General features: G+C 29.9%; 1 protein-coding gene across 2 annotated transcripts; it reads right to left on the bottom strand.

Annotated features, from left to right (window-relative positions):
* Positions 1-2,359: 2,359 nt before the first annotated feature.
* On the bottom strand, positions 2,360-22,017 carry LOC107446851 (cytochrome P450 4V2). Of its 2 annotated transcripts, XM_016061623.5 has the most exons (11): positions 21,581-22,017; positions 18,301-18,413; positions 15,581-15,666; positions 13,808-13,998; positions 11,854-11,923; positions 10,373-10,499; positions 8,163-8,360; positions 6,945-7,115; positions 6,618-6,684; positions 5,353-5,532; positions 2,360-2,794 (listed from the first exon to the last, which is right to left on the bottom strand). In XM_016061623.5, the coding sequence occupies exons 1-11, from the start codon at positions 21,795-21,797 to the stop codon at positions 2,607-2,609; spliced, it is 1,608 nt and encodes a 535-aa protein (XP_015917109.4). In that variant the 5' UTR covers positions 21,798-22,017; the 3' UTR covers positions 2,360-2,606. The 2 variants fall into 2 exon arrangements, with proteins under 2 accessions (XP_015917109.4, XP_042897915.2); XM_043041981.3 differs by lacking the exon at positions 18,301-18,413 and having other exon boundaries at positions 21,581-21,709.
* Positions 22,018-23,612: the final 1,595 nt, after the last annotated feature.

Genomic DNA, 23,612 nt, shown 5'->3' with positions numbered 1-23,612 from the left:
TCAGTTTATCAGTTACATTATTATTTAGTTCGGAGATTTTTAACTTATAGGTTTTGATCTGGTGGGTGTGGGTCGCAATTCCTGTTCAAAAATTAAAAATTTTGAAAATGAAATGAATAATATTTCTAACATTACGTGTGCATTCTACTTAAAGATTAATGATTAACCTAAGTATTCCATGCAAAGAAAGGGCAACTTACACAATAAGAAATCAGCCATGAAGCTCCGTATGTATTCATAAGGTTATAAGGATGAATATTTGCCATCTTTTCAAAGTACTTTTCAAATTTTAAAACAAATTTATCAATTACACTTATCTTTATTGAAAATTATCCATAAGTTATTTATTAAACATGGCTAAGCTGCGTCAGTGTATTATATTTATTGTCATTCTTGCTTGCAATACATTAATTGGAAAGGTACGTGCATTTTACACAACATTACGTAACATAAGATGCATTAACATAAAAAATGAATTCCATGATTGTTAATTATTCTATTAGTTGCCTAATTAAAATTAATTAAATTAAAATAAAGTGTTACTTTGGTAAAATAGGTCATGCATTTCTTAGCTAGATTCTAAATGTGAGCGGTACTTTTGTCTGAGGTATATCCGTCTGTTTTCGTTCGCATTTCAGGGGTCGTTATAGAGCGTCAACTGATCAACTGTTTGAATAGAAAGAAAACGAGTAAAAATCAGTATTTGCTATTGCAACAGTGTTTAGCAGATGAAGTAAGCTGATTTAAAAATAAAAGCTTCTCATACAAGCTCTTTTTTTTAATCCTTTTGTGTTGACTTTCAAGTTTTATTTCTTCAGTTGTCGATGAAAAAAAATCTAAACTAAACAAATAAAACTAAACCTTCTCCCTTTTACGCCTATAAACTTAATAAAAAATTGCTTGCGCAAATGTGAACAAACTTACTCACCCATTAGCACAGGTGACTTGACCTTCTTTTAGTGTTGATTGTAAAATAAAGGTTAGAAAAAAAATTATTTTATTATTGATCATGAAGAACTCAGAATAGTGATAACTGCAAATTCTCTTTACCATTTTCCCAATTACAAACTTATGATGAAATAAGAAATAAAGAAGTCGTTGGCTTCTGAAAATGTTTAGCAAAATGTCGTTGGGCTTAGTAATTATTTCACAATGTTTATCTCCCTTTTTTCTCAAAAGGCAAATAAAGATCGAAATCCAATAGAGTGTGTGTTCGTAATAGAAAATATCCTCTTTTATAGTGTAATTATTTTAATACGAGAACTGAACAAAAATTTCCAAACTGAAAACTTGACCTTAAAATTGATCTTAAAATGGCAAGAAAATGAAATTTTGAACAACTCTCTAGTTTTATTTTTGCCTTTAAGAAATAGACAAGCATGAAAGTTTCGTGAAGAAGTCTTAAACTTTGCCGAAACAAGATCTATTTACAAATCTCTGGTTACTGATTCGTATAATATGGGCCTAAACTTTGAGGCCTCAATCTGATAAATTTGCAAATAGAAATAGTTATGGGAAAGCTGTTAAAAGTTGCAAAGAATTTGATTTGGGCCCAATATTAATGTCTGGAATTAACACCCTCCCAAGAAATGAGCTTTAATTTCTGAGAGAGAGATTTAACTTAGGGAGGGGAGGCAAAAGTGTCAAAACATATCCGTTGCTATCTGGAGAAATGATATATATTTTTTTTTTTGTCGAGTCTATGACGTAGCCGAATCAAATGTTTCCATGCGTCCTGATTACTGCATCTGCGATTTGCTTGGTATTATCGTCATAAAGGTTTATCAATGACGGCAAGACTCCTATTTCTCTCAGATTAGTAATCATTGCTGGACACTCAAAGATATGGCATGGTGTCAGCTGCGTATCTGGGCAGGAGAAATGATATGTTTCCTATGTAACATTTTATGCGCATGAAAATGACACCCAAGTCGATATATCTAATCATTAACTAGTTATTTAAGTTTCTTTTATATAGAGACAGTACAAATTCTGCCTCATTCATATTTATGCGTCTGACATTGCTACGCAGGCAAGTGAGGTATTGATTCCAATATATTTTTTAAGAAATGGATAGGAATACTTCAGTTCATTAATAGTTTCAAAGTTATAAATGTTTTTAGTCGGTATAAATTTTATTCCTACATGTTATTCCGGTGAAATAGCCGCCTTAAACAACAAACCCTTCTCAAATGAAGCTTCTGAATAGGAGATAACTGGTATTGATTATAACACGTTCCAGACAATCTTCATTGTCACCTTCAAGAAGTAAATCAGTTTTATCTAAATTATAAACTATTAAACTTTGAAGTGCGTGAGTTTAAACTTATCCTGTATAACTTCAGACTTATATTTGAACTTTTATCTGTAAATACAAGCGACAAGTGTAGAAGTAAGTCTTTTATTGAAATAAAATAACATAAACATCACTTATGAGAGACGCGGTGACATAAATTTTTGTATTTCCAATCCATAACCACTCTTTTCTTCGAAGTGGGTGAGGCATTCAACCAATACGCTTTTGTAATTCAATAATACTGCAATGTTCTCGTTTATTTTGTTAAATAAAATGAAATAATTTCATTGATATAACAATTTTATGCTCGTTAATATACTAAGTGGAAGTCGAAATCCTGATGCCTCTGTCTAATTTGTATCCTCAATCCTTTATATGGACGAAGAACGAGTTCATTTATAAGATGGACTTGGTCTCTTGCATCTAAAGATCTCACTTTGAATCTTCTCAGTATGGTAGAAAGAATGGTTTTCTCTTCCATAAGAGCAAATTTTTGACCTAAATGGAAAACAAATATTGTATAATTGTGTCTAATATAAGATAAGATTACTATAAGATAAGATTACTATAAGATAAGATTTCTATAAGATAAGATTACTAAGAAGAATTACTATTAGAAATAATTTTGCTTATTGACACTAGAAAGTCTGAAATACCTATACTGCCCGAAAGCAGTCAAAATTACTGGATTGGGAAATAATAGCTAATGTGCAAGGAAATTTGTTTAAAATTAATTTTTAATATTTTTTGCATTATTTACAGTTACATAACAAGCTATTAGTAAATATTAACAATAAAAAAATTATCTGTTGTACAAAAAGTCACAAAATTCCAAGGAATTGTATCATTGCTTTTCTAATTTAAATTAAAAAGCAGTCAAAATGACTTCTTTAGGCAATTTAGTGTCAAATTGCTTTAATTACAGCGTCCTCTTTTGTTAACGACAAAATTTTGACCAAATAAAAACGGACATTCTCCATAATTATAACTGAGTAACATAACTACTGAAAAACAAAAATGGTGTACGTTCAGTATTTCTTTAGTCTTATTACTAATTGTGGTAAAGTTTTGATCTAAATGAAAATTATTAGGACTGCTTAGATATGAAAATTTATTTAAAAAATATCAAATAACCAATTCCGTTAATATGTGTCTCTTATTCTTTAAAAAGTTTGACCTAAGCAAAAAGCAAACATTACATAATAATATTCAGTATAACTGATTTTCATAGCAATGAAAGTGGTGCATTTTATCAATTCCCATTTGTGACAAACTTTAATCTCAACAGAAAACAGATTATGACTATATTTTGTACCATTTTAAAGAAAAAATGTCAGATAATAAATAATAAAAATATCATATAATTTTTATTGCAATTTAAGAAAATTGTGAAACTTATGAAAATTTAATTTTCATCAAATGACTAACTTTTTTTAAATGACTCTTCTTAAGGTAGGCATTTGTATAAAACAAAAAAAAAGATTTTATCTAAATCTGATTAGATTTCATTAGCTTAGAGTAAAATGTCAACTATCATACTTTATTGTACTGAATTAATTTTTTAATGTCATATTCATTCAATGCATAGTATTCAATGTATTTAGGCCAATATTTTAACCTAAATGAAAAGGAATCATAATATAACTATGACTAAGGTATGGACAGACATTATAGCATCAACATATAGACATTAAACATTACATAATTTGTAAAGTATCAACTCTTCAAATCTATTTTGAACATAAAATAGAGTTGATAGAGAAAACGTATAATAAGATTACCCGTTTTACCCATACAATGCGCCCCGCAGTGGACTGGACGTTAAGACACGGTTCCCAGCAGATCACCGAAGTCAGCCATCACTGGCTGCGGTCAGTGTGCTGGTGGGTGACCACTTGGATCAGTCTGCGTTGGGACCGAGGGTGTGCGGTATTGACCCTCGTTAAAGTGTTCTATCGTAAAGTACTCGACTTTGCGTGTAAGTCGTCGGGCTACCGAAGCGGGGGTGCCATACCCTCTGTAGAGGATCAAAATTGTGATGACGTGTCTTCGGATCATCCTCAAGGATGTTTCCTAGACTGCCGCCAATAGCCCATTGTGCAGCTTTAGTGCGACGTAAATAAACTACAACTACAACAACAACCTATACATTGCTGATACATATTTTAATGCTTTAAAAATATCTAAAGTTGGATAAAGATTTTTGCATTTATACTTTAATTTATCAGGCTAACATTACATTATACCATCATGTTTGGTTTCAATTTAGTAATAGTTGGAGTGAAATCCAGCAAATGCTTAAGTTTTGCTGATGGGGATGTTTAATTGTCATATATTTTTCTTAACTTTTTAACACCATGAATGTGTCTCGAGTTCTAATTATTGAAGAATAGCAAGATTAAAAAGTTGTACTTCGTGTACTTGTAAAATAAAAATTTCGTTAATGTACTAGGAGGTTACACTTCATGTTCACTATGCTCAACAAGCCCTGTAATTGCTTCTCATTCATCATTGAAAATCAAGGAGAAAAAACAGCTCATGTCCATTTTTTTTAAACATTACGGCTGATTTATCTTCAGGTGCATTTTGAGGGTTACTAAATTTTTGAAAATCAATGACATGGCTGTAAAATCGGAATGAATAGAATCGGAATCAGAACAATGGAAAATAAACTCGGTACCCCCCGAGAGTTATTGTGCAGTGAAGAAGAACTGCACTCGAAGACAACAATTCCTGTCCGTGCACAAATTCGGTTTTTCTCAGAATCAGCGTGTATGGACCTAAGCCTTTCCTCCTTCTTGATCTTAGAAAAAAATGTTTCTTAAAAGTCGATAAAAAATATCATTTTGTTCATGTATAATTGTTATAATTTTATGTAAGTATATTTAATTAATATATTAATCGTAATGAAATGAAAGGATAGCTGGATTTGAAAAATAGCCAACACTACAAGAAAGAAGACTTTAAACTTAGAAGCATAAAATGTGCGACACAATCAGTAGAAGATCATAAAATAAAAAAATTATTGTATTTTAATAGAAAAATAAATTACTAACCAATGCAGTTTCGTGGTCCGGCAGAAAATGGCACGTATGCAAACGGGTGCCTCCCAGTAATATTTTCAGATGAAAATCTCTCCGGATCAAACTTCTCTGGATTTGGGAAACATTCTGAATCTCTATGCAATATATAAGCATTCACCAAACACGTTGAACCTTTCGGTATAATGAAACCGTCTAAATTTACAGGAAAATAGAACGTTAATTATTCCACAAGGACCATCACATACATTATATCATGAACGAAGAAAAAGTAGATTAAAAATTTCCTACGTAGTATACTGTAAAAAAAAGTAGATGAAAAGTCTTTACAGAGGCAATCACACAATTTAAAATTTTGATTCGTTGCTTAGCTGCTAAACTTTAGTACATTGCTCGGCTATTAAAATATAGTATATTACCCACCCCACAACTTATGAATACACTTAGTTTCTAATAGCTGGGTACATACTGTAATCCAGTGAGCTAATATGTCACTCTCATGGCCGACGGAACGGGGGTTCGAGTCCCTGTGTTGACACCACAATGTTTCTTCTATTTCTTCAACACATGACGAATTTCCTATATCCTGCTCTCCCCAATCGGGCATTCATTGTTATTAAAATACGAATGTCTTATTCACGCATTGATGACAGCACTTAAGAGATTCTTAATACAATAAAGTCTAGCTTTTCTCATTTCTTGCGATAGATGGCACCACCAGAAATTTAATTGAGCCTCATTCCACAGTTTATTTGAAAAAGAAATCAACTATAATTTAACGCAAATGTCCATTACCTAACAGAAAAAGTTTTAAGTAACCTAATCCCAATGCCCAGTTAAATTTTTTTTACAGTTTAGAAACCATGCTAAATGTAGACTACCAAATAGTTATGTATTCACGGTTTTTTAACCATACTAATTTCAAAACTGAAACAGAAAAAAATGTTCCTAACCATGAACGTTAAGGGTAATTGAATGTACAGACAGCTACCGGTAATTTTACCGCACTATTAGAATGAAAATTCAAACAGTGTAGGATTTTGCTTAGCCAATAAAGTGTATCATATACGCTTGGCAACTAAAACTTAGTTCATTAATTGTCTATTAAAATTTACTATATATACTTAGCTATTAAAATTTAATTCACTTCCACTTTTAGGACGCACATCATGTTAATGGACGGCAATAACCAAGGACTTTTAAAATCTAAGAATATGCATACCAAAACTTACGATACATAATTAAACGTGCTAAATGAAAAGTACATTTATATCACTTACTGCAATCTAGATCTTCTGTCACTTCTCGCCCATAAGCGGGTACTGATGGATATAGCCTTAAAGCTTCCTGAAATGAAAAAAATTTAAAAATTTAGAGTTTTAACTTTAATATTCTCAAAATAAAAAATAAAATAAAAAATTTTGAATATAAAAATAATAACGAAAATTATCTTTTAAAATTTTGAAACTTTTGCAATTCATAGCAAAAATTAATTAGTTAAAAAGTTAAAAAGCATAAATTAATAGTTAAAAAGCATAAATTTTATGTTTCTTCTAAAGAATGATAAAAGCGAGTCCTATGCTTTAATGTAAAATCCAATATTATACCTTAATAACGCATTCCAAATATTTCATATTTTTCAGATCCTCGTCAGTGGGGTCCCGATCTTCTTCTCCAAAAATCATATCCAATTCATTGTGGAGTTTTTCCTGAATCCAAGGGTGGAGTCCAATTAAATATAGTGTCCAATTCATGCTCATAGACGTGGTGTCATGGCCCTAAAAAGAATAAATAATCCAAGGATATCATTGAGTGGTTCCTGTAATCCATGATTCATTTATTCGTGCATTTTTAACTTGATGCTTAGAAAGGTTTTATGACCTTAATGGTGGTTCTTAGCAAAAAATAAAGTTTTAAAAATGTTACTGTCACAAATGGAATTGTGAAGGTGCACTTATTCTTCTGAATGAGAAAATGAAGCGATAAACATCATTCAATCTTTATTATTATTTTGAAATTAAAATAAATGGATTAAGCATTTAATTGTCAGCTATTGCTGGTTAATTGTCTTGTATTACCAGCTTTCATAAAGGGAGCACTCTTACGTAACATAGATAAAGCCACAGTTTGTTAAGGTAAAAATCTACAGACATATATTTTGTAATGAATGCATTGTAATATCAGTTTCTATATTTTTCGCATCTTGCATTAGTAAACAGCTGACAAAAAAATACTCGTTATAATTTTTTTGTCGGATTTTCACACACTTAATTGATGATCCAAATTGTTCAGGGAACAGACCTACCTTAAATATCCTTATTAATTAATGAAGCTTCAGGTTTTGAAATCGGGTACAAAAAAAATCACCTTTTTTGTGATGAACACGAATTTTTGTCCGTCACAGCAGGAAAAGAAAGAAATTTCATCTAGGAAAATTTAGAAAATTTTATTTCCACACAAGGATTTCAGCACAAAAAGGCAATATTTTTTATCTTTTCCTTTTTTAAAATATATTTCTGAAAATGGCTCAATTAATATTTTTTTTTTTTACACAAAAGTCAAATTTCATTTATCCAATGATAAGGTACTGACAAAAATCTTTTATTTTTTAAGCAAAACAAACTTAAAAGCTTAAATATAAAAAGCTTGACAAGATTCAAAAATTGTTACATCGTGTGGAAAATACCTAATTTAAAATGTTGAAAAACAAATTTGCATAAATCCATAAAGTAGATCCTTAAATAATTGAATTCTCCTGTTTACAAAAAAAAAAAATTAAAACAAATCTTTGATTTGAAATAAATTAAACATTTGTATAAAATCACCTCAAATGTAAAAGTATCTACTTCTTCTCTAATTTCATCTTCAGTTATTGAATCATTGTCAATGAGCTCATCCAGCAAAAGATCCAACAGCGCTCTTTTTTTCCTCTTATACTGTATGTCATCATCGGCACAGTTTATATTCAAAGGACTATTCGAATTTTTTAATCTGATTTTTTTATGCTTTTTTTCGGCAATCATCTGAAAAAAAAGAGATTAAAAATATATAAAATCAAAAAGTAAAGCAAGCCAGTACACCAATCACCTTCATTTCCACAGACAAGCTCGTACATATCGAACTGAAGCTGAATGGGCTTCAAGCCGCCACCGAGGATGGAACCCTGGTTCTGATGATGATTAATGATCAACTAAGGCGAATTCAAAATCCTGTCATTACAGTAGAAATTGTTTATTTTAAGAGTCATAACACCGGTAATAGAAACTCTCCAATATGGCAGCGGGTTCTGCAGATCATTACAACATCTGCAGATTATCTTCTGCAGATTATTTTTCCCTTCGGTTTTCTTTTTATAAAGCAAAAAATTATATGAATGGAAATGGTTGAGATTCCTTTAATAAAATGACTAAGATGTTTAATCTTCAAACTTGTTTCTAGTAAAAATTAAGAAGCTGAATCTAGGGAACACAACGAAGAATAAACAAACTTTAAGATTTTTCATCTGTTACTTAATTACAGGTTTAACTTCATAGGGATTTTTCTTTTTCTGCATCATCATATATAATTCAAGTGAAATTTAAACAAAAAGTCTTGGGTATAGTTTTTAAAGACCTTATATTTGAAAATTTTGCTATATATTGGATTAAGCTAAATTTATACAATAAATAATCTCCGTCTGACTGCATTAAAGTTGCAGATAAATTCGAATTTATGAAAATAGTGCTACAGATTCATTACATGAATTCTGCTGTCAGAAAAAATAAGGTTTGGTTGCAGAATGTAATGTTTAATTACATTTTGGGCAACAATTTTTAAAGGGAGTTTAAGACAGATAAGCACCTCAATCAATATGGATATTTTTAAAAATCTTGACAATTTCATAGAGTCAACTCCCTTTATTAACGATATAACGAATATTGGAATATTCTGTTTATAAAAATAAAATTTAGGGGAACCAAATCAACTTGTAAGAATAATGTCTCCACTCAAGGTAGTACTTTTACTTTATTTCACCACTTAGTAACATAGTTAACCAGAACAAAACTTATTTATAGTCGGCTGATTGAATAACATGTCTTTTTGTAAAATGACGACCGCTGTTTCGGCCGGTTTAGATTCCGGGTTTTTCTAATCGAATGAATTTTTTGAAAATCAGATAATTGGGGAAACTGCATTCTAGAGAAAACTCAAATGTTTAAAGTAACCATCGATATAAACTTGTAAAAAAATTAACAAATGAAGACAAAATTTGTGAAGAATCTAATTTATTTACTTACTCATGCATTATGACGTCTTCTACCTAAACTCAACATTAAAATTTATGCTCTTGATAATGAAAAAAGAAATATTATTAACATTACTATTTTTGTAAGCAGCCCTAAGTAAAAATCCTGGAATAACATTCATTATAATCTTTGCAAAACAAAACCAATTTTTACAAATTTTTATACAAATCTTAAATTGCACATCAACTTATCTCAATCATTAGCAGGGGCTGAGCATTACTGAGAAAAAAGTAGAATAAAACTATCAGAATGTGGTAAAATGTACTATGTTTTTTGGGTCTATTGGAACACCAAAAAGATCGATAACTCTGTCAAAGCACTTTGGTAATGATTTTGATAAACACAAGTATAAAATATTGTTTTATGTGAAATAAAATTTCGTAAAAGTGGTAAAATTTATTAACTTTATCGTGATATCTTAGAGCATGGCATAAAAAACATTTATTCGGTTCAATTTACTTTTCAATTTGCATTTGTTTATAAAGTGTGTGGTAAAAGGAATTACAATTTTGAAAAACAGAATTTCCGGTAAATCGTTACCAAAAATTACTCTATGTATATTTTAAATACCATATATTTTGGTTTTGTTACTAAAATTATGCTTCCTTTATCAGAAATGTCATAACCATAATAATTTTAACTGTAATTTTAACCCAATTCTTCTCTTCGTTCCCTCATTATTACAATTTAAAATAGAAAAATATGCCTCCTTAAATCATTGATATAAATTCAAAAACTTTTTTACTTACTTGATTAGTAAATTCATGCAAGATGCTTTTATTCTTAGCAAATTTTTTACCAAATGGTAAAATAGAAAACAAAGAATCAAACCAGAGCCATGGACTATGCATTCTTTCAAATACTGCACCAGTTAGCCTATATTTAGAATTATTTCATAAAACATTTTTTGAAAACTCTTTGAATCATGTAATTATAAAATTTAAGTTGTTTGAAATATTAAAAATATATACAAGAAAGATGTCTCAAGTGTGACTCTACAAAAAATTTTCTGTTGTAAATACCTTAATTAAAGATAATGCATAAGTGTTTGTTCTATTTTGACTTATCAATCAATAACTGTCAATTAAGTAAAATTAATTCGATAACAACAATCAAATAAACAAGGAGTTATTATAATAAAATATACTTTTCACTATAAAATATGCTTATAACTATGCTTTTGCTATACGAACGTCGCCAAATTCTTGAAAACACATTTTTGGCTTCAAAGTTATTATGAAAAATTAATATTGAGGACTTGCCATGAAACATTATGCATTAATATTAAATCCGAGATGACAGCAAATAATTAATCCCTCAATCAACAAACATTTTGTCACATATTAAAATTTAATTTATCAAAATCCCTAAGCTATGAACTAATTTTTTGTAACCAATATGATGAAAAAAAAATTGTTCTTGCAATAAACTATACATTTAATGTTGACAGCATTTATGTACCAAAAATAATCATGATTTTCTAATAATATTTGAATCACTGCTAAGAGAACACTAGATTGCTATTGGATCCAAAATATGGATTAAATAATAATATTTATAATATTGCTCTATAAATATGGATAATACGAAGTGTTTTTGTAATAATTTTTTCTAAATATGATTTTATAATATACGTTAAAACTTGTTAAATCTGGAGAAATTTGTAGTTTTACAATGATAATTTAAAGCACGGAATAAAAACTATTTATTCGGCAAAATTTACTTTTCAGATTTACATTTTTTATTAAATGTGGGGTTATAAGAACTGCAACTTTTAAAGACAGAATTTCTGGTAAACTATTTCTATATGAATGGAAAAATTACCGAATGAATGGTTTAAATACTGTAAATTTTGGTTTTATTAAAAAAATTAAGATTTTTTTTTACCACAATAGTCATTACTATATAGTACGGTAATTTTATCAAAACTTTTTCCTTCGTGTATGAAATCAATGAAGTCAGAAGTATTGATTTCTTCTTCTAAGTTTTTAAGAGATTTTAAGGAAGCATTTAAGCATTTAAAGGAAAAAAGCTTATCTAAGAATTTTAAAGCATAAAAAATATTCTTCTCAATAAAAAGCATCGATGTTAATATTTCTAAATAACTACTTAAAATACGAGAACAATTACATAAAAATTTCATATAAATCATCTAGCAATCTCATGGCCTCTTCCTCTCGGCTCGTTTTTTTTCATAAAATCATAAAATAATTATAAACTATTCCCTTACCCATGCACAGCCTGCGAATAAGGATGACTTGGCTGTGTTTGGCTGCTCAACTCCTTTCCCAATATTGATTCTAAAAGAAACTTAGTAAAAAATAAAGTGGTTGAAAATAATAATAATGTTATTAAATCTGAGAAATCACAGAAATTAAACAATGAAATTGTTAAATCTGAGAAACTTAAAAGAGAAACAAATAATAAACTGTAAACAATTGAATCTGAAAAGTTTAAAAAATTAAATAAAGAGACAACGTAATCTGAGAAAAGTAACAAATTTTAAGACTGTGTTAAAAAAAAAATGCAGTTTATAATATTAACTTAATTCATAAGAAAAATTCTATTAAACCCTTTCCTGTGACTCTTTAACTCAGTTTCGGCAATGCAAATGTGCTAATTGTGGAATGCCCGATCTGAGTTCGGGCAAGAAAAAATTCGGGGAAGCCCGAACTCAGTACATCCAACATATGCGATTTACCCTGGTGTAAGAAATTACAGATTATTTTGTCGATTATCTCTAGAACTACTGGACCGATTTTAATGAAATTCGATAAGTACATACATATTTTGTTCCTAATAAATTTAGAGAATGCGAAATTTTGTTCCTAGAAGGTTTAGTCATTGCGAAAGATTATTTTCACGCCGAATTCTGCACACTTGAGATAATTTTCATATTAAATTACCTTCATTCGGCAAGTGATAACTTTATATTTCTTCTTAAAATGAATTGCAATCGAAGTTCCAAAATGTGAAAAGCTTTTGACAAAACAAGCTTGTCTTATTTCCTTAAAGCTCTCTCAGATTCTTCTTCCAAGGGTGATTCAACTTTCCAGTGTTATAATTTATAGATTTTTCAGCATTAGAAAGTAATCTCACGATTTAAACATGGAGTTAAGTATCCTGCATCTTTCATTTAAAGAGGATTAATCACTGATTTCAGAAGAAGTATACACAATATCTGCAAATGTAAAAGCATTTAAAAATTCCCAACAAAAATTTAGTGTTCTTAAATGTTTCTTCTTGATTTTCGTTACGGTTAAGACATCTTATATTATTATTATTATTATTATTATTATTTTATTATTGTTTTTATTATTGCTTTTATTATTGTTTGTATTATTGTTTTTATATTTGCCATTATTATTTGCTATTATTATTAAGAATATACTTCTCACACCCAATTTAAAAATTATTTTTAAATTATTCAACAAAAAACTTTAATATATTTTCAATTCAAGATGACAATTTTAGAAATATTGTGTAGATTTATTTTTCTACTATACATTTTTTTCCCTTACGCAACAAAATAAGCAATTATTAAATGTCAAAAAATGTGATATTCTCGATCAAAGCCACTTTCATACTAAAGCACTGCTCTTTTAAAGATAAGAACCACGAATTTTTTTTGGCAACTATTGCTATATTTATATATTTTCATTGTTTTTAGTTGTAATTATTGCTATAAAATCCATTTTAATGTAGCTATATTATTCAATACATTGATGGCTTTCTTACTTGTTTTTATGTATTATTATTGAAAGGTTTTAGCTATTATATCTGATTTTTATAATGAATCACGATAAATAATTTTTTTTCCAAATCAAAAAATCGCCTCATTAATGAGAAGAAAAAATGCAAGGGCAAAAAAATAGCTTTAAGAAATTTTTAAAAAAAAACTGGTGCTTAAAGGAAATAATTGAAATTTTAGCAACACATAATAAAATTTAGACTATCCCTTTTAGTAGAAAGTAAATCTGAATTTTCTAACATTTTAACATTTGGAAGCAATTTAATTTGTACTAGATATCGGCATTTTTTAAATTCTTACGAAAAACAATGTTGTATTACTGTTGAGTACGAGTATTTACAGTTTTTTTTTCTATAAACTTCGCGAACCTTACAAAGATTTAATTCGTATTCGATTTAATTCGGATTTAATTTAAATAATGATTTTTACGTACCGCATATTACGTCCAGACTGCATAGGGTAATGAAAGGTACAATGTCTATAAAATCATCATGGGTATGTTTATCTAGAATATCAGCCAAGATTTTCGATTGTTTGTTGAAGATTGGTTGAAAGTCCTTTAAAATACTGAAGTGAAAAGCTGATGTCAGCTGTTTTCTTCGGTGCCTCCATTTTTCTCCGTGGCTATAAAAAATTATGTAAGTTAGAGTTTGATGAATAATCTTATGTACGTAAAAAAAAAATGCACTAATACAGTAAAATACAAATTTCCGCATGGTGACTAGTGGGAAGTTTTGTGTATAGTATTTGAAGAGTACCCTAGTTTTTAGTCAATTATTTCATTTTTTTAAACAGAAAATCTAAGCACAAGGAGAAATATATATGATTTATTACAGAGGGAAAGGGTCTAAAATATGATCATTTAAAAACGATGGTTGAAAATATCTTTACTTCTGGCTAAATCTGATTTGAAGTTGAAAATGATAACTATAACACACTGAATTATCATGATCTTAAATATCTAATTCCTCTGAATGCCTTCCTTGATGTAATAACGAGAACGGTGTTCTAACATGAAACTCGCAAGTAATAACACTGAACCAATAAGTTCTTTGTACCTATGTGATTATTAATTGAAAAGCATACAAGTTTTGCTATCCATCACTTTTCCATTTTTTAATTTAAAAAAAGTCTAAGATATCTGTATAAACTACATAACATTGGAAAAAAGGTCTAAAATATTATCATTCACTTATTTTAGAAGCGACTTGTGTTTATAAAAAAAAATTGAATCTGGCTAAAAATTAATGGCATTCTAAATCGTTAGTTCATGCTCTGCAATATATTATTCTTTTTCATTCCTTTCTTGAAGTTACAAACCTAACGGAATTTAATTATCAATCAAATTTGCAGTTGTAGTTCAAAATATTCTGATGAAAAGTTCTCATCAATACGAAGTCAAAAAATTTATTGTTTCTAAGATACGAAGCCGATATCATCATGAAACGTAATTCTCCATTCTCTAATATAGTTCACATTAATCAATGTTCTCAACATTCACATTAATCAATGGGCACAATGTAGAGCACGATGTAAATTACGATATATTAAAATTTCAGCCGATTTGATGAAGAATTAATTTCCATAATATTTGTGCAGGGTGTTTAGCTTAACCAGGTCTCAGTTGAAGTCAAACCATGGTATGATGATAGAGAGATTCAAAAAACTAACTAAGGCCAAAATTAAGGTCCTCCTACCACGATCGAAACACGTGTCGTGTAGGCTTCAATATGGCTCTTACATAGCCATACGATTTGAATCTTTTTTCTTTTTTTTTTTAAATTTTGTCCTCGTTTGCCTTAATGCTTGTCTGCTTGCAAGTTGAGAACGATTGTTCGATAGTCCATCAAAAAAAAAAAAAACTAGGTTCAATGTTGAGTCATAATATTAGTAATTTAAGTCATAATATAAAGCAAAGTTGCTGCAACCATTGTACAATGCTACAGTGTTGTGTGACCAACTACAATTAGGATTAATTTATGTGGTGAAATTCTGCAGTTTGGTAATGCATTAAGGTTGCAACAAATTGTATGATAAAATGGCTCTAAGTGATCAAAAATTTTTAACTGTGTAGAAAGTCACAATAATATCAATTTCAAAATGCAATGTTTTTAAAATTTATCAAAAGTTTTTAAAATCTATCAAAAAAATTTTTATATTTGCATTTTAAATTTAATTGAGGAAGTCTGCAGGAGAAAAATGTTACCTCGTTAACAAACCAAATCCAAGCCATGGATGCAAGAAATCGTAGAACCAGGCTTTCTTTATCTCTGTACTGTGATTCAAAATGCCCTGAATAATAGGGTATTTATAAATAATTTCGAATAACAATGAATTTTTATAATACATTTCTAATTTCTATATTGCACAACATATGAAAATATTATGTATAAAAAGTAGCGAGTATCATTAGGAACTAATCTGAAACTAGGTCACCAAACTCGCATCCATTTTAATTCATTGATTTTGGATTAGTCTCGAATAACTACATTTTGGATATCTGAAGCTGTAACTGTAGCAATCCTTTCTCATTCTCCCGAACTATCTCACTACCTAACTATCAAACTTTCTCGTATTGGTTATTACGTGTTCGCCTTACATACAAATGATTCGCCTCACATAATTTAGTTCATCCTGCCTAACTATAAATACGAGGGTTGTAAATTAAATAGTGGCAACTTAACCTTGAAGCTCACAAAAGGGCGCGCATGCGTAAATAGGGTATGGGTGCGGTGAGGTGGCGCTGTTGTCGATGTGTAGAGTGCAAAAAACAGTCGATTTGCTTAGAAGGGTAGTTGTTGCGTGGCGTTAAAGTGAGGAGTTTCGTTTCCATCGCTCTAAAGCATGTTGTGAAAAGGCTTAATGACGAAAAAAGACGAGATGCTTGAATCCATCGTGCTACTGTCCTATATGGTAAAGCATTTGCTCCAAAGGCTTCCACTAATCCTCGATAGCATTCTGTTGTATTTTTGCCACGGGCAACCTCGATTGTAAGCCACGACCGCTGATCACCTTTTGAAAACATGCTTTAGAGCGATGGAAACGAAACTCCTCACTTTAACGCCACACAACAACTACCCTTCTAAGCTAATCGACTTTTTTTGCACTCTACACATCGACAACAGCCCCACCTCACAGCTCCCATATCTAATTTGCGCATGCCCGTCCTTCTGTGAGTTTAAAGGTTAAGTTGCCACTATTTAATTTACAACCCTCGTAAATTTGAACATACTTAGCAAGATATATTTTATTCTAATCTGTTTTTATCTTATATCTTTGATATTTTAAAGATCAAACAGAATTTATCTACATATAGATGAAAAAAATGTATTGATTGTTGTTTCTAATATCACTTGCCAATATCAGCAGGTCTGCTTGGTGAAACTTAGCGAATTTGAGGTACAGGGTGCTTTTCTTGTTTTTCAGTATCGCCATCTATGGTTAAGTGCATGACTTTAGCCACACACATGGCGTAACCCGTTTATAGGGTGGACCCATTCTTACATCCACAGATCGTAATTTTGACCTGTACCAGAGATCCAACAATCTTCAATTCAGTACCCCCAGAGGTTTTGATTTGTGATGGGAACTTGAAGGACTTTGTAACCCCGACAGATTTAACAAGCTTCAGTCACCATTTACTGCACGGATAGATTTCGGCATGTGGGTATCGTACTCACGGCCCCATAGACATGGACCCAACACCCTACTAACCAGGCTATGACGGCCGTGGAAAAGTACATACTATATTTATGAAATTTTAATATAAATATCTTAATATATTGAAATATTTCCAACAAGAATCGTAATTTTTTGAAATTTTATTTAAACAAACTGTATATTTTCTTTTGCTACTACGATAATAATAATAAAGTTACGTTCATAATAATGACGTTAATAATATCACGGTGGACGAGCGGTTAGCCTGCCTGACTGCGAAGTCAACGGCTGCGGGTTCGAATCCCACTCAGGGCATGGATGTTTCTCTCTGTGTGTTGTCCTCTGTTGTGTGTTATGTGTGAATGCGGCCCACCCAATAAACGGGTATCTGTAACAGCATGACTTGGGTAATGTACTTCGCCTCCTTGACTTTGATCACAAGGTGCTCACTAGGCAATACAAAATCAGCAACACTTCCGGCCCGGCACTTCCGGCGAAGAACGATAAGTTCAGTGCCTGCCGTTAAAAAAAGGATAATAATAAGACCTTTAGCTAAGGGATTTAAAATTCAAATGCAGGTTTTAAAATTTCTGCATATATTGCGTGTTAAATATCTTTTTTTTTTAAATAATTCAAGTAATTGTAATTTTGTATTCGATTTAAATCGACTTTTGCTTTAGTTTAATATCAAAATTGTTTTGAAATCTTCAATTTAAACGAATTAAAATTTTAGGTAAGTTTATGTATTCAATGTAAACTTTTAAGATAAATAAAAGGAATCAAAGTTGTATTTAATGTTTCGCTCTCACTTTCTCGTTTTAGATCTACATTAAGATTGGTATGCATCTAATACCTAAAGTATCCGGCTTCTGTAACTGATACTTAGCTGTATTAATATTAGTTTGCAACTGCTATTAAAAAATATAAAAGTTAGCCCTTACTCATCTCTAAGAACAAGTACAAAGTGGTCATATTAAAAAAAAAAATTTAAAAAAAAAATATGCCGAAAAACAGATAAAATTTTCTGTAAAACTTCACATTAGTTTAAATAAGAAGAACCTCGTACAATTTTTATTCTTAAAGGTCCCATAGACAAAACTTTATTTTAATCAGAATAATGAGAATAAAACAAAACAATATTTTCTGATCTTTCTTTTATTTATTTATTTATTTATTTATTTATTTTTAAGATCTGATCCCGAAACATTTCTTAAATGCGGAAAATATTTAAGTGTTACAAGACATATTAGTTTAAATGCAACTCACCTCCACTAAATCTGCTTTAAACACGGTAATAAATGGATAGTAAAATTGCCATGCGTGGGTTATACCTTCTTTTAGAAACAAAGTGTTGTAACCATGCATTCCAAGGAAATCATCTATTTAATAAAATTTAAATTCTCAGCTTAAAAAGTTGTAAATAATGCACAATTTTAGTAATAAGTGATAATTAATTTTAGTACACTCTAAGAAATTACAGCGAAAAAAAACCGGCCCTCAGGCTTAAAACTGATAAGATTAAAAAAACTGTGTACACGAAACTATAAGGTTTTGTAATCATTTACAACTAGCAGATTTTCGAAACCATGAAAGTAAAGCATACATTATAGCTCTTTGTGTGCTGCACTATTTATGCGTGATTTCGAAATCTAATAGTTCAGGGTCACCAATTGCAGAGTGCAAGACACATGTATATCTTCATAAATTTTTGGAAGGGTAGAAGTATTGTGGTGTCAACGCTGGGTTTCGAGCCCCTGTTCAGTTGGTTATATGATTCGCCAATTAGCCTTCTTAACTAAAGGATGTACACAACTGCAGGGAACAAATAACTTCACGCGGTGGGTCTAGCCGTGTCTAGCTGGCGTGAATAGAATTCTAGATGTTCAACCGTATTAGGTAAAAATAATCCATAAATGTTTTTTCTCAGACTTCACAGTTTCAATATCTACCTTTTTACGATTATTTAATATTTTTGTTTGAATAATTGCTATTTAATCATTTTTAGCTAGAACAGTGAGCAGGGGTCGATCCAGAAATTTTTCCTGGGGGGAGTCATAGACTCAGATCCCCCCCCCCCCACACACACACAATAAATTTTTTTTGTACATTTTTGTACATTTTTTTTGAAGAAAAAAAGAGACTGGAGTTTTTAATGCTAGCCTTCTCTTTATTTTTTTCATTATGAACAATAGAACAATACATAAATAATTCAAGTATTAATAATTCAAGCATGCTGCCAGATTTTAGTTACGAGTTTCGCAAGTGCCCCATCTTCATCTTTATACAATCTTTGGTTAAACCTGTTGAAGCGCGCTGAGAGCGCTTCAATATTATTAATGTTTACAATGAAACTATGACGAATTTCGTTTTAATCTTATGGATTCTTGAAACAGTGAAGAGCATAATTAGATGGGGGGGAAATATCGATTTTTCCGATCTACCTAGGTGTATATGCCCTCTTAAATAATTTTTAAAATATTTTATTTCCTTTGTAAACTATTAAAAAAAGTTATTATGTTTATTTATTTTTTCAACTTGGGGGGAGGTCAAGACCCCTATGACCACACACCCCCCTCTCACCCCTGGATCCGCCACTGTAAGTGCTTCGTTCATAGAAAAAAATGGCTTAACTCCATATTTTTGAAGCATGTATTTTTTTTAAAAAAATTTATTGTATTTATTCATATCACCCATTTTAAAAGTAACGGAGGTCTATTAAAAAAGCACTGGGAAAAAATATATGATAAAACTTTTTTTTTCTGACATTAATTTGCGAAGAGATTATTATTTAAAATCCGTTTTCAAAAATATACTTCAATTTTGCGATGAACGACTCATAAAAAGTTTTTAAGCACTGTAAATGGATTTTTAGTTATAGTATATATAATTAATCTCTCAGTAAACAAAATTAATCTTATAATATACACAATTAATCTTATAGTATACATAATTACTCTTATTGTATACATAATTAATCTTACTTTATACATAATTAATCTTAAGGCATGCATTAATAATCTTATGGTACACGTATATAATCTCATAGTATACATAACTAATCTTATGGTAAACATAAATAATTTTACAGTATATATAATTAATCTTTATGTAATTTTAGTAAACGATGCAATGTTTAAACTTGAATTTTCTTTTTTTTCACCAAGTTTTCCCATAGAAACAACAATTTAACAAGAGCTAAATAATAATGTATTTAAAAAGTTTCATTAGATAACAAAGTCGAGAAAAGTAAAGTGTTCGTTAAAAATTTTAAACAAGTTTATTTTTTGGAGCTCTAATAACAGCAAGTATAGAGGATAAATTTGTTACTTGTATTTTAATAAATATTCTCTAATAAATTAATATACAATATATTTAGTTTCGAAAAACGTAGTAGTAGGGAAAATTTTTTTATCATTATTCAATTATTATTGAATTGTAAGGAAGCGTTATATATTTGCAGCAAAAAAAAAAAAGCTTTAATATTTAAATGCACAGTGCGCAAAATAAAAAATGGATCACCCTGAATAACTTTTGATCTAATGATCGAATCTTCGCGTTCTAGAATCTAATCTTAATGATTTACGGAAGTGACCTCAAATAATCTAATTAATTAATACAGACGATATTTTAAGTTGTGAAATCAGACACAAAAACGCATTTTCTCTGAATAAACATATAATTTTTTTACTGATTTGGATTTGTGATCCCTAAAATATCGGGGGTAGCTTGCACTATGATCCCCATAGTTTGTAAGGAGAATGGTCCAAAATTTGAATGTCAATTTTATTTTTTGCTTATAATGATTGCCAGATCTCGAGAATATCATTTAAGCGAATCCATATTTTTTTAAACTAATAGAAAAAATTTGGGCACAATTATTAAAATTCTTTTATTCAAAGATACTTCGATGCAAAATATCAGTTTTAGTACATATTTATTATTTTTTATTCTTATTCTTTAAAGTCGAAAAAATTTTGAATTGTAAGGTATACAATTTTTTTAACATCATTGTAAAGAATGTAGTTTTAAATGGCAAAAAAACAAAATTTTAATGAAATCGGTCAAGCAGCTCCTATGAAATTGATTTTTAAAAAAGCAGTATTTTAAAAATTTTTATTTCTCTTTAAAATTTGATTCAATCAATTTCGTCCGAAATTTATATGATGCCATTCAAAATTACATCTTTTAAGATGACGTAAAAAATTTTATACCTTACAATTCAAAATTTTTCCACTATTACTGTATAAAATAATAATAAATAAGAAATAGTTTACTGAAAGCAATATTTTGCTTGGAATTATCTTTGGATAACCTAATTTTATAGTTATGTGCAAAACATTTTCAATTCGCTTAAAAATTTCTCGAGATACGGCGAAATACGCAAAAAATAAAATTTACATATAGGGGTCCGAATTTCGGACCGCTCTCTTGAACAATATATGGGGACCATATTTTCCATATTCCATGTACCTCTTATATTTTGGGGGTCAGAAATCCGAATGAGTCGGAAAAAAGGTCGTTTAAAAATAAACGTAGTTGTACTTACAAACATGAATTGGCAGGGGCAATCTTCGTAGCATTAACCTTATCCTTGCATCCAAATGTCCAAGAACATTGCAAGATCTCAGCTTGAGACCGGGAAGTTTATTTACAGCATCTACGGAATGGTGTTTTAGAAATTTTTTCACTAATACTGATACTAAAAACACTAAAAATATGACTTGCAGCGCATACTGTAAAAACAAAGCGGTTATAAATGTCATCGCGTCAAAAAATATTTATATTTCATCTGTTTCGTCAACTATATATCATATACATTTCTGTTTTTAATATAACTTTGACACACGGTTTAAAATAAATTTGCTGCAGAATAAGTACTAGCTGCTAAAGCATCGCATCCAACCATTGAATTATTATTTAGTTTGATTAGAACTCCGTCTAAAATGAACTCCGCTTATCTTTGAGCTCAGCGATAAAAGAGAGATTGATTAAATACGAGTAATTCAAACAACACTAGAAGAAATGTTGCGCAACTTATAAACTAAAATTAGAGTATTTTTAGCTTATAAGTTGCGCAAGCATTATAGTATGAAGAATTCTTCTAAATACAAATAATATAAAAGTTCGAAATGATTAAATATTTACTTATAATCCTATCAGATATAGTCTATCATTTTGTGATGTAAATTCGCCTACCAAAATTTTATGAAATTTTAAAATTGAAATTGTGGAATCTAATTAGATTTTTCCCCCATTTTAAAAATTGTTGAACTTGTTACATCAAGACAAAGAACGGGCACTCGCAATAGCTGTTCTTAGGGGTAGAGAATTGTTTTTTTTTTTTCCTAAATATTTTATGCAGAGCCCTAGTGACTCAGCGAATAGAGCAGAAACCCGGAATCAAATCCCAGAGATGGCTTTGGGATACGAATTTCGTACCCGGACATTGACTACAACTATTAAATAAGTAGCCAAGTTTCAACTAATGGTTTAGTTTAAGAGGAACTCGAACTTTTTTGGCGATTAGATCTCAAAATCTGTTTTGGTGAAACATGCAATTTTTTTTAAAAATGAGGATTTATCCTTTTTTCATTTCTTTTTTACCAAGTGTTCGCTATATTTTCAACTTCATATGTAATCGATACTTAGTTGATGGAACTGAAACATTAGTATATTTATTTATTTTAGAGAGAGTTTTTTTTTTTTTTTTTTTTTTTGCTGGTATGATCATTTTTTGATGTCATCTTCAATACACCTGGATTGAAATGTTGAAGTTTTCAATGAATTCTCACTTTTTACGAAACTAATTCTTTATTTCTTAAGAATGCAATGTTGTCAAGTCTCCTTTCAAAGAAAATTGAATCGGTAATTGGTGCATTTTGCGTTTATTGCAGATTAAACTCTTTAATTTTAGTAAAAGTATTAAATCCCTTAATACCATTTTACGAAGCATTAAATACTAATGCTGATGTTGATTACGTAAAGAATCTTAAGAGGGCAAAAGATTTTCCCGAATCTAAAGAAAAGAAAGAGAAGCAAAACATAGAGACAGCAGGATTTTCAAAAATTTTATATAACCGTTTTACTTTATGAAACAATTCTCGAGTTTCCCGATTTATTTATTTTTTTATTTATTTATTTAACATGATCATTATTTAGTTTTGTTTATTTATTTATTTCTTATTTTTTTATTTTTATGTATTTGATTATTTATTTATTTTTAATTTTATTGTATTTTATAACCATCATTCAGCAGCCGACCCAATTTTGGGTTTACGACTACTAATGCTCATTTTTCCACTCCGTAGCCTCGTAATTTTGAACGCAATCCAGAAGACAAAGAAACACCTGGGTCAAGTATTAGGAGAAATTCTCCTTCGTTGAGGACTTTTTGATGGAACTAACACCCATTTGCGCTTCTTGGCGAGAAAACCACGAAAACTTCTCATGGTTAGCCCGACGATAAGGGGACTCTAACCAAAGCCGTCTCGAAGGGAGGAGTTATTTGTTCAGGAGGACACGGCCCTCGGTTTTTGACGTCACGCATCGCGATCCATCTACGTAAGGCTCCTATATTA

This window comes from Parasteatoda tepidariorum, chromosome 6, assembly GCF_982258835.1.
Source record: "Parasteatoda tepidariorum strain Cologne lab strain chromosome 6, Ptep-v5.0, whole genome shotgun sequence".
In the NCBI taxonomy this organism is placed as follows: domain Eukaryota; kingdom Metazoa; phylum Arthropoda; class Arachnida; order Araneae; family Theridiidae; genus Parasteatoda; species Parasteatoda tepidariorum.
The sequence above is the reverse complement of the archived record's forward strand: the minus strand, read 5'-3'. Positions and strand labels throughout refer to the sequence as shown.

Bases quoted from the DNA above. Each gene is read 5' to 3' on its own strand.
- LOC107446851 (XM_016061623.5), bottom strand. From the start codon at position 21,797: ATGACATTTATAACCGCTTTGTTTTTACAGTATGCGCTGCAAGTCATA. The intron at 18,414-21,580 runs GTAAGTACAACT...TTTATTAAATAG, and splicing joins GCCCCTGCCAATTCATGTTT to ATGATTTCCTTGGAATGCAT. The intron at 6,685-6,944 runs GTATAATATTGG...TTTTCATTTCAG, and splicing joins ATTTGGAATGCGTTATTAAG to GAAGCTTTAAGGCTATATCC.